This window comes from Bombyx mori, chromosome 19 (assembly GCF_030269925.1).
Source record: "Bombyx mori chromosome 19, ASM3026992v2".
Lineage (NCBI taxonomy): Eukaryota > Metazoa > Arthropoda > Insecta > Lepidoptera > Bombycidae > Bombyx > Bombyx mori.
The window spans coordinates 3709966-3729345 of NC_085125.1; the positions used below are offsets into that span (position 1 = coordinate 3709966).

At 37.9% G+C, this 19380-nt stretch overlaps 1 protein-coding gene and 1 non-coding gene across 2 annotated transcripts; both read left to right on the forward strand.

Annotated features, from left to right (window-relative positions):
* Positions 1–884: 884 nt before the first annotated feature.
* Positions 885–19076, forward strand: LOC101737378 (ionotropic receptor 75a). Its single transcript, XM_012696497.4, has 12 exons — positions 885–1056; positions 1640–1788; positions 2594–2750; positions 4830–5130; positions 8004–8176; positions 9084–9310; positions 11412–11511; positions 12188–12366; positions 14738–14845; positions 17381–17547; positions 18114–18311; positions 18854–19076. The coding sequence occupies exons 1-12, from the start codon at positions 918–920 to the stop codon at positions 18915–18917; spliced, it is 1962 nt and encodes a 653-aa protein (XP_012551951.2). The 5' UTR covers positions 885–917; the 3' UTR covers positions 18918–19076.
* TRNAS-GCU (transfer RNA serine (anticodon GCU)) lies at positions 16863–16944 on the forward strand. Its single transcript has one exon. It is a non-coding gene; the product is annotated as a tRNA-Ser (tRNA).
* Positions 19077–19380: the final 304 nt, after the last annotated feature.

A 19380-nucleotide genomic window follows, 5' to 3' on the forward strand; every position in this document is an offset into this window, starting at 1 on the left:
CGTCGGACTTAAAGGGATTATAATTTTCGATTTGATATCGTTCAGCTGAACAGTCATAGAAAAAAGTGGTGTATTTTTTTTTAATTCGAAAGATTAATTTTGATAAATTCAATATTATGAAATCAGCTTCCTATAAAACTCATTTTAGCCACTCTAATAGGTAATTTAATAACGAAATATCTAAATGCTATTTATCTCTCTTGCCTAACTTAATTGTCATAATTTAAGAAAAAAGCTTTCACCTACATGCTTTTATCCCTTTGTCTATTTTAATAAATCCTTTTTAGGCAACTCTGGCATACAAAAAAGGAGATTTTATATAAACTTCTTGCTTAGATTGTAGTAGGTATTATTGGAGTTAGGAGTGTACATGACTTGGGAATGTAAAAAAATTAAAGAATTTTATAATCTCTACACTTCTTACGGAACTATCATAGTCAATCGTAATTTTACATAAATGACAGAATATGGATTCTTTAAATTATCCCCAAACGTAATTCAATACAGATCTTGTTTATACGAAAGAAGATGCTTAGATGGGCGGACTAGCTTACGGCCCGCCTGACGTTAAGTGGTTACCGGAGCCCTTAGACATCCGCAACGTAAATGCCGCGACCTACCTTGAGAAATGAGTTTTAAGGTCTCGGTTTTTACAGTACAACGGCTGCCCCACCCTTCAAACTGAAACGCATTACTTCACAGCAGAAATAGGCAGGGTGGTGGTAGCTACCCGTGCGGACTCACAAGACGTCCTACCACCAGTTATACCAATATATACGAATAACAAAAACTTTGAGCGTGATTATCCGTCATATCACAAACATTAGGCCACTTTTGCATAATACATAACTAAGCGATCTGATGTTACGCATAGAAACGACACATTATCTAAAGGAGCTTCGACAAATACACCAAAAATGTCAACGAAGATTTTGTTTATTTTATTTTATTGCGCGCTAGTTACATGTTATAATAAAATCAATATTATTGGATCTTTTGCGAATCACAATTGGAAGCCAACATCGATATTAGCTCCGAATTTGTGTTGGGACGATTGTGAGTAATCCCGGATCTTTTACGAATACATAATACAAATTAAATTATTTAATAGCGAATAAATGTGTATAGCTGATGTTGTCAGTTGGCTATTGTCAGTAATCATGTCAATAATCATTGATTAGTAAGATTTTCTACTGTACGGCATTGGACTTACATGGCATGTATAGTAAAAAACAAAGTCATTCCTTGAATTTAAAATGACCCCTCAAAGTTACTAGAATAGGCAGGAAAAAAAAGGGAACAAACATCCCAGAAACTAATTGGATGCAGATAGTTTCTAATTCGTCTTTTTGAAAATCCAGAAGTAGCCTGAATTTTGTGAACCCTTTTGGCTTTAATGGTATCATCAGGTATCAGTATCAGGAAACTCCAAATTAATCTGGAATTGCTTGATGCTTCTTAAATGGTAACATCGTATTCCGATGCAAAACAAAAAGCATTTATTTTGTGCTATATACATTTATTATCAGTAGTATCTTTTTCGAAATGCAAAAATCTATCTGAACTCTTAGCTACCTTATCTAGTTTAACAATTTTTGTAGTGTTTATTGTAATGTGATCTTACGTCAATCTATTTCAGTTGAGGTAAAGGAATTAACGAAGATGCTTAATAAAATTGGAATAAATGTTGCCAAGTCACTACAACGGAACCGCACCGAATATTTCCTACAGCATTGTTTGATTGTAGCCGATTTCGATTGTGGAGATATCGAAGAATTTTTGATGAAGGTACTTTTTTTTGTCAATCAAAAAGACTCACCTGGTGTTAAGTGGTTACTGGAGCCCATAGACATCTACAACGTAAATGCGCCACCCACCTTGAGATATAAGTTCTAAGGTCTCAATTATAGTTACAACGGCTGCCCCACCCTTCAAACCGAAACGCATTACTGCTTCACGGCAGAAATAGGCAGGGTGGTGGTACCTACCCGTGCGGACTCACAAGAGGTCCTACCACCAGTAATTACGCAAATTATAATTTTGCGGGTTACATTTTTATTACACGATGTTATTCCTTCACCGTGGAAATCAATCGTGAACATTTGCTGAGTACGTATTTCATTAGAAAAATTGGTACCCGCCTGCGGGATTCGAACACCGGTGCATCGCTCAACACGAATGCACCGGACGTCTTATCCGTTAGGTCACGACGACTTCAAAACCCCCACATCGGGCTAGCATTCGTGTGATAGACATGCTTATTTACTCGTCGTCTGGGTGTTTATTATCTATATATGTATATATTTAAACGTATATAAATATGTATGTCAGTTTCTGGTATCACATAGGACAGGGAACCCTATTTTAGGGCCGGATGACAGTGCGTGATTTATTTATTATTGTTATTGTTTTAAACCGCTTGTCTCCCAATTTAGGGCTTCAAATTAAAAGGCATTGGATACATTTAGTAATTTATTGATACCTATATGTATTACTCGTTTAACTAATTATGTTATTTTATCAGCGAATCGACGATTTATTTTAATTGACTGCCTAACCGGATCTTGTTCTCTGGTTTTTTAATTTTCTATAGGCGAACGGAGAAGGTTACTTCAAATCGCCGTACCGATGGCTGTTGATCAATTCAAATGAGCACAACACGGATGTATTGCGAAAATTGGATGTCCTGGTTGACAGTGACGTTGTTATAGCCAAACGAATTAATGAAGACGAGGTTTTATTCGAAGAAGGTGGGTTTTTAATGCCGTAATCTATATATATAAAAGAAAGTCGTGTTAGTTACACTATTTATAACTCAAGAACAGCTGAATTGATTCGGCTGAAAATTGGTGGGGAGATAGCTTAGAACCAGGAGAAGGACATAGGATACTTTTTATCACGTTGACGTGGGACGTGACATAAAACGGGGTATAACAAAACGCAACTGACAGCTTAACGTAATGTAGTCTATGGTTAATTATAGTAGAATTTTGAAGTTGACCGGTTGATGTGTTTGTTTCGAGTGAAGAATAACAAGAAAATATAATAATAATAATAAATAAAATACATGGCCAATAAAGAATCATTAAAATACTTGCTTTTTTCATTTACATTAATTATCCAAATAAGAAATTGACCTTGACAAAATCAAAAGTCTGCTCATTTATTGCCTCTAAGGCGAAACAAAGTTCGTCGGGTCAGCTAGTATCTTTATAGATCTTTATTATCTTTCTAGTACTAGTCTATTATTGCAATAAACGTCAGCGGACTACGGAGAAAGGCACGGTCGGCCGGCGTAATGATAAGTTCAATATGATAATTATAATTGACGTAAATTTTAGCGCGGAAACTACGTCACTTAGGTATGACATCGGTATAAAAAAAATGGTTGTATTCCACACCAATATACTTTAAAATAACTAAATTCTACAGTACATACTATGAGTATATTATCTACTTTTCTCTTTTTTGGGCTTTTTGGATTTGCATTTAAAATAAGCCAAAATATTTAACTCTATAAAAAATAATGCTAAATAGTACATTTTCTGATTTTGCAACCGCAAATAAAGTTTAACCGGTCAATATTCGTTTACCTAAGGTATTCTGGTATTTCCGTTTGCCTGGGCTTGAGTAAAAACTCTGCATTAATGTGACGTAATACTGAGTCGTTCTAAAGTCAAGTTTTTCAATGCATTTTCGACGAATTGCAAATTGCAAATTGCAAATCATGCATCATATTATATTGTATAATATTAAGCTATATTAAAGGAATAATGTCTTGCAAAATAGCTATCATGATTCATATGTATATATTATTATTATTATGAATAATGTAAACCTTATTGTAAACAGTTGATAGTTTGATTTCGCCTTTATCTATCTTCTATCTATATATATAAAAATTAATTGCTGTTCGTTTTGGTGTATTGGTGTAAAGTTTTTGAAGCGTCGAAAATGATATTATCTTGCCCACCGATTTTCTTTCTTTCCCACTGGGTCTTCCCAGTCTTCCCAGTGGGTCCCGATTACGACCCGGTGGTAGATTCTGCGAAGCACTGCTCTTGCTGGGGCTAGTGTTACCAATTCTCTCAGGTAGTGCCCGTGAGCTCACATACCCGTCCCAGCATAGCTGCAATAGCCTCTCTAGGCTACCAGCGAATAGGTAGTAAAAACAAAACAAGGGTCTTGTCTCAATATACAATGGTCCAGATCAAATAAACAATTAGAGATATTTTTCAAAGAATTATAAATAGTTATAATTAACATAAACATTATGTTAATGCTCTTTAAACTTATATTATTCATTCAAAATTAATTCACGTTTCTATCTGTATGAGATCCGGTAACACCGGCCGGATTTTGAGGTACGTATGTTGGCGCCGGTTAACATAAAAAAAAAGTTTTGACGTGACAACGTTTTATAATTCGATGGAGCCGGCTGCACGCACGAAAAACATGACTCATGCGGCGTTACCTCGCTCTGAGGCGTTTCATTTAAGGCTTGAAGTGCAAGCGAGAGCGCGCAACGAGCGACAAAGAGACTCAATCGGCCTCCGCATTCGGCAGCGTTCGACATCTGTCTCTCTCCTACTTGAGTGGAGCGACGAATTGTATTTATGCGTACAAATAAATGTAACTTGATCAATTCAAAGTGATTTCCATTTACCTCCTTCTATATATCCATACAAAATAACTATCAAACAAATAAAATTAAAATTTTCTTTTGAAAAATGAAACCATTCCGTATTTTCTTATGACGTTGTCACGTTCGACTATCGTCAGTAAACCGACTTTACGGACAACCGATATTTTTTTTGTTTTTGTTACAGTGTACAAAATTTCGGAGAGCTCCAATATGACATACCTTAATAACAGAGCTATGTGGTCTTTTAAATACAACCTGAAAAACTTAACAGCTTCTTCAGTCGCTCTGAAAGAAAATTCAACTGGCATTGATACAAATGATCCTAATAGCTTAAAAGAAAAAATCCAGAAAACAGGCGAAATAGAAGATTACACAAAAAATAAAGTTTTATCTTCTAGAAGAGTTAATTTGAAAAGGCACACTTTGACAATGGTAAATGTTATAACGGATAGTAATGAAACAAGAAAACATATGGACGACAGAATGTGAGTATTTTAGATTAATCAGAAAACTGTATTTTATTAACTTACTATCGACTATAATGGTTTCAATAATAATAATAAAGTCCATACATAAATTACGAAAAATATAAGCAACTAAAAAAAGAAAAGGTTTTTAAGTTAAATTTAAAAAAGACTCGTATGTGCTAGTTTCGTGATAAAAAGTATTTGATTAATTATTATAATTAGAAGTTCAACAATGTCCTAAAACAGGTCCTCAAATTTTCTATTCAATATTGTGTGGAATTTACGCGGTAAATTATTTACAATTTTACAGAATCAAAACGGCATATCTATTATTTATTCATATAAAAGAATAGGCCTTCAACCTCATAAATTAACGTTGAAAATTGTCTATCATGAAACCTTATGAATAAAATGTGAATTTATTTACTGTGCTATAATAAAAACGACGTATCTCCAAGTGATAGATAAAAGACAATAACTTTTCCGCGTTACGCTATACAGATGACATTTGTCTTTTGTATACATCGTAGTATTTTGTTTTTGTAACAACAATAACTACAATATAACGTGAATATTTCTAATATCAAAAGGATGTCTTACAATACGTATTTATATTCATGAGACTATTTGAAAATTAAATGGCTGTTTATGTTAATGATTATGGCGATTTTATCAAAAACAGGCTATGTTAAAGTTACAGATTGAATCAGTTATGTATTCACGGAATTTTGTTATTTACAAACAAGCCTGTTCTGATTGTCGTACTTTGAACATATTGTTGTCAATACGAGTAACGCCATCTGTTGGCAAATATCAAAAACGTTTATCGAAATAACTGGTATTTGGGAATGTTCTGGAAAATTGTAGACATAGTCTTTAAAAGCATAACATAGGCCACATGAAAGTGTTTCTATTCGAAAAAGGGAAATAAACTGAAAGCCGCTAAAAGAAAACCTTTTTTACTGAACAAACTTAGCTTAAATATTTCTCGTTTAAGTAGATTCATATTCCCAATTGTGATCCTCGACCTTCACGTGCTTCATGTTTCTCCTCTGCCTTTAAAGATGACAAAAAAATTGCGTTTCGCATCCGTTCTTCAGTTTGACAGTTATTTCCTAACCTAACCTGCAATATAGAAAAAGGTGAGCTAAAACTAAAAGATTCCTTGAGTCTTATCGAGTTGAACTTTTATTTTATTTCTGAAGCTGTCCTGGAGAAAATAATGTGGTCATATTCATCAGTTGTTATTATGTGTTTTTTTTCGACTAAGATGCGAATGTGAAATGAGCAATAGAAAAGTATAAACATGAAAACATATTATACATGTCGGCGCAACTTCCCTTATTTAGTTAACTAAAAATAGTTAAAATTAACTATTTCCGTAATGTTACGCATGTCAACAACTATTTAAGACGGTATTCAAGGGAGTTCATGACTAAGCTACCCCCACTTTCTACTACAAATACGAGTGACTATTGTCTCACAAAACAAATTTAGGTATATTACCTATGGCACAAAACATTCCGACTCGAGCAACCGACTGAGGCGGAGCTCTTTGTTTTTATCGTTGTACACTCGAGGTGCAATAAATGGAATTCATTGGAATAATGAGCCTTGATTACTGTCACTAAGGAAAGCAATGATGATGATGAAGAGAATGGCGTCGCAATGATGACGTCATCATTTCAAAAACACCGTGGAACCAACCAAATCTGCCATATATATTTATATAATTTGTGCTAGGATTTTAATAAAAACAGTACCTACTATACGCGGCCCTAATTGAAAACTTTCACTTTCTATGTAGTATGTTTGTCGAATTACATACATACCCGACTCAGACGAACGGACAACACACAGTCGCTGTCACCCTAAGCACGACCTTTCGGATCCTCCCGATCCACTCTCGATGCTTTTAGGTATTCCTAGCACCGGCCAACGTTTTTCATCGAAAGAGTTTGACGGGTATCTTAAGCTACAGTCGTAACCCACTGAGTTCCTTGCCGGATCTTCCACTAACCCGCGATTTCGATCCGGTGGTAGATTCAGCGAGACACTGCTCTTGCTAGGACAGGTGTTAGCAAATTCTATTAGGCCGAGCCCCGTAAGCTTTATCTACACACCCGGTAAAGCCAGAAGGTCATAGCTTGAGGTAGGCAAAAAAAAGTTCCAGTCCGAGAGCTGGCACCAATTTTTGGGTAGGTATTTGAGGCAAACTGAAAACTTGATCCATACCTCTGCGATACACCCCAACTCGGAACTACAGACCTGGCTGATGAGTAGCGGGGCTAAATAGGTTTATTTAGCCTAGGAATAAATTATCTGGCTTAATTTTTATTAATTTTTTAAACATAAAACTACAACATATTATTATATAAGTTGCCCCAAACATATTTTTTGAAAAGAAAAAGATAAAAAATTAAAATTAAGGGTTTATTTAGCCCCGCTTCTGGGTTCACAAATCAGGTCTGTAGTTGGGGTGTATCAGGGGAAGTATGGAACAAGTTTTCAGCTAGCCTCATATACCTACCCAAAAATTGGTGCCAGCTCTCCTACTATTCTATATTTTGAAGTCTTTTAAAATATGTCCTGGATGATGGTATTACGGACTAAGTTACTGAGTTCATTTTACGTCGATTTTCGCATTATTTATTTACTTGATAATTCACGTTCATGGGTTCACAGTCCGTCTAGTGTAAAGCGGATACTGTATACCATGAAGGTACCACAGAGAATGTCCCATTACCGCGGCAATAACAGGCAGACTAGTAATGCGTAGGTTCACAATACGTCTACATCTTTGGTATATTATTCTTCGTACGCAGTTTCACAAATTTTTAACTATAACATAACACTTTCGATTCTTTAATAACACTTTCGATTCTTTAAAGGAATCTTCATCAAGATTCAATAACGAAAATGTCATATGCCATCGTCAGGATTTGCTTTGAAATGTTGAATGCGACTGAAAAATTAATGTTTACACACACTTGGGGCTACAGAGACAAGCAAGGGAGATGGCAGGGTGTCGTCGATCATTTGATTAAGAAAGAAGCTGATTTAGGTAATGTATTTTAATTCTTATGAAGACTTTTTACTGGTGGTAGGACCTCTTGTTTTACTGGTGGTAGGACCTCTTGTGAGTCCGCATGGGTAGGTACCAGCACCCTGCCTATTTCTGCCGTAAAGCTTATATCTCAAGGTGGGAGGCGCGTTTACGTTGTAGTTGTCTATGGGCTCCAGTAACCACTTAACACCAGGTGTGCTGTGAGCCCGTCCACCCATTAAAGCAATAAATAAAAAAAACTCGACTCGATTCGATTGTCGAAGTAATCATTTTCTTAATACATACTTACGTCTAATTTTATGGCACGGTTTATGGCTTTAGTCTTTTTACCGATTTAACATATAAAGTGTTACTAAATGCGTTTCTATTGTAACAGTGATATAGCGTACTAAATATCAGTACGATATCCGCAAATGTTCATTCATTTAATTCTGTATTTGAAGATAGAACTTGTCGAATTTAACAATATTTTTACTGGTGGTACGACCTTGTTAGTCCGCATGGGTAGGTATCACCACCCCGCCTATTTCTGCCGTGAAGCAGTAATGCGTTTCGGTTTGAAGGGTTGGGCAGCTGTTGTAACTCTACTGAGACCTTAGAACTTATATATCAAGGTGGGTGGCGCATTTACGTTATAGATGTCTATGGGCTCCATTAACTACTTGACCCCAGGATGGCTGTGAGCTCGTCCACCCATCAATGAAAGAAAAAAATAAAAATAGTCACCACTATCGTCTGCTGACTCCGGTAACCCGTAACGGCAAGTGGGCCGTGAGTTATTCAGTTCTATTTGTTCTATTAAAAATAAGCTTAAGTTATATACTATCGATTAAAAACTGTACACAGTACATTGCCGGCTCAAGATACCAACAGGTTTATTAGTTAATTAAATATCTTATTTTAGGTACTTTAACCATCTTCACACAGGAACGAATGGATCGCGTTGATTATATAGCAATGGTGGGTTCTACGGCGGTGAGGTTCGTCTTCCGGGAGCCGCCTCTGGCATACATCTCCAATATCTTCGCATTACCGTTCAATACTAATGTCTGGTTAGCCATATTGATATGCGTGCTCGGTTGCTCTGGGTTTTTGTATGTGACTTCCAAATGGGAAGCCAGCATGGGAATGGTGAGTGAAATATTAACGATTTAAGCTTAGTTTGTTAATGCGGTGTAGCTTCGACTTTTATGCGAATCGCAACACGTCATTTCGGATCCTCCCGATCCACTAACAGTGCTTTTAGATACCCCAAGCACCGGTCGTCGTTCTCGTCGAACCCGTCGCTTGCGACGAAGGGCTCGACGAGTAAATTAACCCACAGACATAGCCCACCGAGTTTCTCGCCGGATCTTCTCAGTGGTTCGCGTTTCCAATTCGGTGGTAGATTCTGCGAAGCACGGCTCTTGCTAGGGTTTGTGTTAGCAACATCGTCAGGTTTGAGACCCGTGATCTCACCTACTAGTTAAGGTTACGCTAATATGGTCTTTCTAGATCATCAGCTTGGGTAGGAAAAGAATATGCAAATTGCTTCGAATTCAATTCACTCAATGTACGAAATCAAAACAGTGAAGACGACTGACTGCTTTGGAGCAAGAATTATTTTCGAATTTTTGGAATTACTTCTGAACTTTGAAACGATGACTTTACCGCAGCGCCCGCCAGCGAAGTAGAGTTCATCCATACTACCTGGAGCCATTGCGTTCATCTACAGTGCGCTTCCAGAGATCTTTTTTGTCACGTACCATCCGGCTTTGGAATGAGCTCCCCTCCACGGTGTTTCCCGAGCACTATGACATATCCTTCTTCAAACGAGGCTTGTGGAGAGTACTTAACGATAGGCGGCGACTTGGCTCTGCCCCAGGCATTGCTGAAGTCCATGAGCGGCGTTAACCACTCACCATCAGGTGGGCCGTATGCTCGTCTGCCTACACGGGCAAAAAAAAACAACCTTAAAAGCTCTATATTACCATATGTTAATTTTAAAATACGATTTTAAACATGTTGCGTGTTAAGTTCCTTTTTGGAATAATTTTAATAATGTTATTGATGGTTTTTCATCTCCGACAATGCGCATTTTAACATTATCTTTTATTTGAATTTTTTTTTATTGCCCTTGGAGGCAGACGAGCACACGGCCCACCTGATGGTGAGTTGTTACCGTCGCCCATGGACTTCAGCAATGCCAAGGGCAGAGCCAAGCCGCTGCCTACCGCTTAATACTCAACACAAGCCTCGTTTGAAGAAGAACATGTCATAGCGCTCGGGAAACACCGTGGAGGGGAGCTCATTCCATAGCCGGATGATACGTGACAAAAAAGACCGTTGGAAACTCACTGTGGATGTCCGCAGTGGCTACAGGTAGTATGGATGGACTCTACTCCGATGGCGATCTTAAAAAACTGTAGCTCGTTTATTTTAACTAATTAACAAATTTGCAAAAATATTAATGAATAGTATGTACTACATTAACCTTTTCATGCTTCGATCAACAATTGTAACTGGTTGATCGAAGTTTTCATGGAAGGTTTTTTAAAGAACAAAAATTATAAATGTCTACGCTCGAGACAAAAAAAATTAAATAGAAAAAATAGTGACTGTTAATTAAACAAAAAAATGGTCCACATAATGTTAAATATATAAATAATTAATAAAAATCAAGCATACATGTATGTTATGCCAATGTCTCATATTAATAAAGTAATAAATAATAGTTTAAAAAGACACTAACAAAATATGCTTTGGGGCGTGGGGCGCTTTTCAGGATATTATCAAAATAACCCTTCTAATCATATCTGTTAGTACAATATTTATAGCTACTAATACCATGCACCCCACACTTTTTTTACAATAAAATCTTTTTTTTTTACACTATTTTTAATTCAAATTATTTTCTATTTCGTTAGTTGGATTTTCTATAAAAGCGTATTTTGTTAGTTTTTTTAAACTATTATTTATTTTTAAATTTTTAGTGGAATTTCAATTGTTCCATTTCTTTTTTTTCAATTTTTTTTTAAATATTTAATTGTCGTTGGTCCTTAATAAGTATACCAAATTTCGAGTTAATCCGACGCTTTGAAGGGGGTCAAAATCATGTTCAAAGATTCCGTTATAAACATACAACGCCTGAAGCTAATAAAAGAGGATTAAAATGAACACTTTTGGCGGGTGCATATATTTCTAAAGGTATGTCCACGGTTTAATCGGTATTTATGACGGCACATAATTCTAGCATCCACTGCAAATGGACGGGTCATGGGCAGACGTGTTAATACTAATAATTGGGGCTGTACTCCAACAAGGGTGTACTCTTGAGCCAAGATATGCGGCGGGTGAGTGGGTATTTTCATAAAAAATCACCTAAAAATTGTTTTTAAGGTCAAGTCACAGGCGCTAGCGATAAGTGAATTATTTTTAGTCACATATTAAGAAGTTTTAAGACCCCATCAAAGCTTTTTTATTGGCTTTGTAGGCAGACGAGCGTACGGCCCACCTGATGATGAGTGGTTACCGTCACCCGTGGACTTCAGCATTGCTAGGGGTAGAGTCAAGCCGCCGCCTACCGTTGGTTCTAGATGCATTGGAATTACCATTTCTTATGGTACTACTAATTAAGTTCTTACTGGTGGTAGGACATCTTGTGAGTCCGCACGTGTAGGTACCACCGCCCTGCCTATTTCTGCCTTGAAACAGTAATGCGTTTCGGTTTGAAGGCTGGAGCAGCCGTTGTACTGTTAAAACTGAGACATTAGAACTCATGTCTTGACTTCTATGCCGGCTTTTACGTTGTAGATGTTTAAGGGCTCCGGTAACCACTTGGTTCCGGTAACCAGTTGGGCCGTGAGCTCGTCCACCCATTTAGACAATACTTTTTTTCAATTAGTTATAAAATAAATTTTAACGCTTTTTTACTTGTATAGAAGTAAACTTAATATTTTCATTTAAACGGACCTCAAAACTGTTCATACGATGCCAATACAAAATACTAAGTAAAATACTTTATTGCAGGGAGATGCGTGACATTGATACTCTTCGTGGCCCTGACGATACTGTACGCTGCGTATTCAGCCAACATAGTTGTCTTATTAAGAGCTCCGAGTTCTTCGGTCAGGTCTTTGCCAGACCTCCTGAACTCTCCGTTGAAGCTTGGAGCCAGTGACTTTGAATACAATCGGTACTTTTTTAAAGTGAGTAGTCTCTTTAAATTCTTCGAGGACTTTTGCGCAGTAGTCATATTTTATAAACAGCTTACAGTAGAGGTACGTAAAAATCTGTCGCGCGCATTGGATATTTTATACTTATGTGCGAAACATGGGCGTGCCGGATATTCTCGTGCTGATCATACGGGACTTCTTGTCGAACCGCTCTTTTCGATATCGAGTCGAGGGAACCCGCTCCTCCCCGCGACCTCTTACGGCTGGAGTCCCGCAAGGCTCTGTCCTCTCGCCCCTCCTATTTAGCTTATTCGTCAACGATATTCCCCGGTCGCCGCCGACCCAGTTAGCTTTATTCGCCGACGACACGACTGTTTACTATTCGAGTAGAAACAAATCCCTAATCGCGAAGAAGCTTCAGAGCGCAGCCGTAGCCCTAGTGATTCCGAAAATGGCGCATAGACATCAACCCAGCGAAAAGTACTGCGGTGCTATTTCAAAGGGGAAGCTCCACACGGATTTCCTCCATGATTAGGAGGAGGCGTCACATACCCCCGATTACTCTCTTTAGACAACCCATACCCAGGGCCAGGAAGGTCAAGTACCTGGGCGTTACCCTGGATGCATCGATGACATTCCGTCCGCATATAAAATCAGTCCGCGACCGTGCCGCGTTTATTCTCGGTAGACTCTACCCCATGATCTGTAAGCGGAGTAAAATGTCCCTTCGGAACAAGGTGACGCTTTACAAAACTTGCGGTCGGTCATGACTTACGCGAGTGTGGTCATGCGGCCCGCACCCACATAGACACCCTCCAATCTCTACAATCCCGCTTTTGCAGGTTAGCTGTCGGAGCTCCGTGGTTCGTGAGGAACGTGTAGGTCACTACACGAAGACTTGGGCCTCAAATCAATCCAGAAACACATGAAATCAGCGTCGGAACGGTACTTCGATAAGGCTATGCGTCATGATAATCGCCTTATCGTTGCCGCCGCTGACTACTCCCCGAATCCTGATCGCGCAAGAGCCTAGAACTAGGAGCAGGCTTAGGGGCTCCGGTAACCGTGCAACCTAACCCATGATTCAGCTCGCTGTGTTTCTCGCCGGATCTTCTCAGCGGGTCGCGATTCCGATCTGGTAGTAGATTCATTCGCGAAGCAGCTGCTCTTGAGCTGTTAGGTCTCCTTCGGAGGCGCTCGGGCAGCTGTTAGCAAATCCCACCCCTTCTGGCTAAGCCTTTGCTCGACCACCTGTCCTGGTGAAACTGGAAAGGCCTCCGGGCCACCAGTAATCCTTCAATCATAAAAAAAAAACTTATGTGCGAGTCGAGTTTCAGATAATGATGTCAGTTGTCACATTGACAAACGATTTTAATGATTCTATCGGAGGAGCTTTTAAAACAATACCTACTATGCTTTTCAAGTTTTGCTTGCCGAAAAAAATTATTGAGAAATCCAAAAACATCAGTGATGGGAAATTTTTCTTCTTCTTGTTTTAAGTATGGCAATTCGTGATGAATTTGATTTATTATTATTAATTTAAGACCTTAATCAATTGAGATGAAATTAAATGACGAATGAAACGACATAAAGACGCAGTAAAATTGTGGCTATATGTTTATATAGAGTTCAGTGGACTTTTTGAAAGAATCGAGAGACGCTATGTCCAGAAGTCTTGTCTCATTTTCCCACGTTTGTGCACTTTCACCGTTTCTAAACGGCAAATAAGCCGTTATCACACGTTTAACAAACACTAAATTAACAAAATAAAACAATTCACAGAACTTTGCTCCTCGCTCTCCCGCCAAAAGGCTGGTCGGAGTTTATTCGTAATATCATTGTAGTAGTGTTGCCGTTCAATCTTGTAGACCGAATGGTAAACAGTCGACGTCGCCTAAAACACGTCATTACGGATCCTCCCGATCCACTAACGGTGCTTTTAGGTACCACAAGCACCGGTCAACGTCCTCTTCGAACCCGCCGCTTGCGACGAAGGGCTCGACGAGCGAATTAGCCCATAGACACAGCCCACTAAATTTCTCGCCGGATCTTCTCAGTGGGTCGCGTTTCCGATCCGGTGGTAGATTCTGCGAAGCACTGCTCTTGCTAGGGCCAGTGTTAGCAACACTCCGGTTTGAGCCCCGTGAGCTCACCTACACGTTAGGGTGAAGCTGAAATAGCCTCTCAAGGCGGATAGCATTGGATTTAAAAAAAAAAAGTTGCCGTTAGTAATGGCACATTTAATGGAAAACACCTTTTTAGATCAAGCAGTAAGAAAGCTACTTCAGATTATGTTATTAATTTTAATAAATATATGCAATATTTGCAAACGAATTAATTTTTTACAATGTATTTAATAATGCTTTTGTAAATTTTTGTGAGAAGTTTGAGATCTATTTTCCAGAAATTAAACGATCCAATAAGAAAAGCTATTTACGACAAAAAAATAGCGCCCAAAGGTAAGAAGCCCAATTTCTACAGCATGGAAGATGGAGTGGAGAAAATAAGGAAGGTTAGTGCGAAATGTATTTATTTGAAATGACCCATACTTATATTAGAATGCGAGAGTAAATTTGTTTGTTTGTTTGTTAGTTTCACATCTCAACTACGCAACCTATGTAATAACCTACGAAAATCATGTAGGATACAACTTTTCAGTAGTGAAGCAGTAATGCGTTTCGGTATGAAGGGCGGCGCAGCCGTTGTAACTATACTTGAGACCTTATAATTTATATCTCGAGGTGGGTGGCGCATTTACGCTGTAGATGTCTATGGGCTCCAGTAACCACTTAACACCAGGTGGACTGTGCGCCCGTCCACCCATCTAAGCAATAAATAAATTAAAAAGTGGATTGCTATGTAAATGCTAATAATATTATGTAACGGAATCGTTCGCCTTTGGAGTCTCCTCCATACTTAAAGCTAACTTTAAAAAGACTAGTGAACGGTAGGCTATGACCTGGCAGTAACCATGACATTGGTAAGGTTGACATCATCCAGGAAGCAGTCACGATTCACTATCAGGTACATTCTGTGCTCGTCAGCTTACGAAGACGATAAGCGTGAACACATGGTTCAGAGGAAATCATTTAAATAATTTAAATAGTACCAAACAGGTTTCATATAATTTATTATCTAGTTTTTTTTAACTTAGGCATTTGTTTTTGGAATATGTTTTTTTTACCGGACGGGTAGGTGAGCTCACGTGCTCGACCTAAGAGAATTTACTAACACTAGCCCTAGCAAGACAATATATTATAAGAATATCGCAGGATCGGAATCGTGACCCACTGAAAAGATTAAGCTTAGAATACGCTACGTCATAGGTCCTATGCGGTTTTTTTTAATTATCCAGTTTACCTTGTTGGAATGTTAAAGAGGAATATTAAAACACGGTGACAAGTAATTGGAACTGTTGAATTGCGTAAGGCGTTTTGTGAGAAGCGACGCGTCGGTCTAAGTTTATTTCTGTTGCTTAGCAACCAAGCAAATGTAGAGTGAGACAGCTAATACAATCGAGGCTCCTATGTCTATGAGACCGTGAATTCTTTTGCCCATTTTCAATTTAAAAAAACATATAATTATGATGTATAAAAACTGCTCCTGTATTCAGTACATACTTATCCAGTAGTAATAGTGTAAAAATGAATTCATCTATACTAATATTATAAAGAGGAAAGATTTGTTTGTTTGTTTGTATTGAATAGGCTCTGGAACTACGGAACCGATTTGAAAAATTCTTTCACTGTTTGGAACCTACACTATTCCCGAGTGACATAGGCTATAATATTTTTTGAAAAAAATTAGGGATCCTTATTAAAACTCCAATAATGTAACCCAAGGTGTAAAAAAATTACCTAAAATATTCTTTACATCGCGTGCCCTGGGAAAACTATTGATGATAGAATAAAATAATCTACTACGACTTTGTAGAAGATATTATTATTTACAAAAAGTGTCGCGACAGCATATATCTAACTATAGTTATGCCGCAATAAGTGTTATTTTATTTAAAACATAAAACAACGTCAAATATCGTTGAAATTTTTGTTAAAGACCCGAGCGGAGCCGGAGCGGGCCGCTAGTAGAAAATAAATTTCACGGTTGTTTAAATAAAATAATAATTATTTGTTTCAATTTTAATAAACTCAGTCACCTTGATACTTACCTCATGGGAAACTTTTGTATGATATCCGAAAAATCCGCCTAGTTTATTTTATGATTTAATTTATAGTTCTTATATACACGATTTATGAGGTGTAATTTCAAAACTATAGCGGTTTTTTTAATCTTAATTTATTTGAAGTAGCTATTGAAGTAATCTCTTAACAATTGAATTTGTTCTCTCCAACACAAGTCCCGATCAAAAACATAGTTTAAACACAATTCATGCTGGATATTACGTAATATCGATAAATTGTATTTGAAACTTCTGCATTAACAATTAAAAACAATTGCGTAAATAAGCTAATGTCATGTTTATTCCAGTGATTACGTAATATACCTTTAATTTATACAACTGATAAGCTGACGAGGTGGCCGAGTGGTTAAGGCGTTGGACTGCTAATCCAATGTGCTCTGCACGCGTGGGTTCGAATCCCATCCTCGTCGAGATATTTTGGAACATTAGAAAGAATTTTGATACAATAAAATTTGAATATTATAGATTTATTATCATGAACTGTCATTATTATTATTATTACTCTAAAACCTTATAATTATTTACTCAAGACACAATTAACATTAAAAAATAGTCAACAAGCTACATGATACCTATATAATTATACTTATAACAAACTAAAAATAAAACTAAATAATTAAAAAAATTGCGACCCCAAATCGCTGAATTCCCGTAAATTATTCTGTAGGTACTCAAAGAATTTTTTTTTTTTTTTTTTAAGAAATACATTAAGAGCTCACCATCTGATGCGGTGGTTAATTGGTTACCGGGACTTGTAGCTGCCTCGGAGATTTTAGTATCATCATGGCCGCATCGCTTGAAAATCCGAGAATTTTACTGTCGACCAAAAACCAACGTTCTTCGCAGGGTCTATTCGCGTTCCACATGGAACTGAATCCGGGCTACAGACTGATTCAGGAGACGTACCGAGAGGACGAGAAGTGCGATCTGGTGGAAATCGATTACATTAACGAAATCGATCCCTGGGTGCCCGGACAGAAAAGGTCACCTTTCAAAGACCTATTCAAAATAAAGTAAGGACATTTAATTGGTGAATAGCGTTAATAATGGGAGTCCCCAACGGAAGCAAGTGGTACTTGTCTTCTGGTCAAAGAGTCTTACTCAACTTTTTCAGCTTGGTCTTCGCGTAGAGCACTATTCTCATTTCCAATTCGGCATTACTTTTATTTGAGTCCAAACAAATAAGGGTCCTTCGGATTGTCAATAATCCTTTGGGTTCCCTCTATGGCTTAAACCGTTTCTTCCATGGAGGTTGTACCACCAGCTTGAGCAGAATTAATGCTAGCTACCTGGAATAGCTGTGTGCAAACAAGAAGCATTCCCAAGAGACAATTTTCTTCATTTTCCGTCGTTTCCTGAGCGCTATGTCTTGTGCCACTCAAACTTGATTCAAAATCAGTCCTCGGTACTGGGAACCGATTTAACCATGTCCCTGGCATAGCTGATGTTCATCCGTCCACCACTCAATCGAGGCTCATTTGCAAAGCTACAATGATTAGAATGAAAACCCATCTAATCTGATACTTATTCATCATTACGTCGTATTTGTGGTAATCTCATTTGGCGCGTCTACATTCAGCTTCCTCAAGATCCGCGAGTCGGGAATCCAAGCGGCCATACACCACCGTCTGCACGTGCCCAAGCCCCGTTGCTCGGGAACTGTCTCCACGTTCAGTAGCGTTGGCATAACCGACATGTACCCGGCCATGCTGGCGACCTTGTATGGAATGCTGCTCGCCCCGGCCGTTTTACTTGTGGAGATAGCGCACATGAAACTGTAAGTACGGTTTCAGTTTAATCAGTTTAATAGAGTTGAACTAAAGTTGGACTAAGTCGAACAACAGTTCCATTGAGTCGAATGATTAGCGTCCATTGCGGGTTCTGTTGACAATAATGGCCAACGGCGTCATATTTTTTATTTATTGCTTAGATGGACGAGCTCACAGCCCACCAGGTGTTAAGCGGTTACTGGAGCCCATAGACATCTACAACGTAAATGCGCCACCCACCTTGAGATATAAGTTCTAAGGTCTCAGTATAGTTACAACGGCTGCTCTACCCTTCAAACCGAAACGCATTAATGCTTCACGGCAGAAATAGGCAGGGCGGTGGTACCTACCCGCGCGGACTCATAAGAGGTCCTACCATCAGTAAAAAATAAATAAAGGCATTCTGTTACTTTTTAAAGCAACGCCTCTATTCAAATTCGACTTGACGGCTAAACGTTTTAGACGATGTCATTATGAATGCGGTGCGCGTCTCCTTAGATTAAATCCTTAGATTTAAAGGACAAAAAATGGTTTTTACTGTTTATTTCAGGATGCTCGTCAGAATGAAGAAGGCTGATACCGAAAATGCTTACGTCACGCCCTTCGTCAATTGAACATAATAGCTATCTGTTTACGAAAGCTAATAAAAGCACAGAACACGACATTTTAGATGTTTTGTTAATGAAAATTCTTAACATTGCACATTATCTAGGTCACAATTACATTTTAATTATTGTATGTATATTCGGTTATAATAAAGTATTATAATTGAGGATTTGTTTCTTTTTTTACATATTTAATTAATATTTATTTAGCAGATATATTACTGGAGGCTTCGAACTCATGTCTGAACTTGTGACCTACTCACGGCATGGACGCATCCTAAAACCGCTTAACAACAGGTGCACTGTGAGCTCGTTTGCGCAATTAAAAAAGAAATAGAACCGCACAGACAGGCTGTCGAAAATGTAATTGGAAAATTTTAATAAAAAGAACATTGACATAAGTATGTAAACAAATAAATAGTTGTTTTATGTAGGAAGAATTACTGGTGGACCAAAGGTCTTTCCAGTTTCA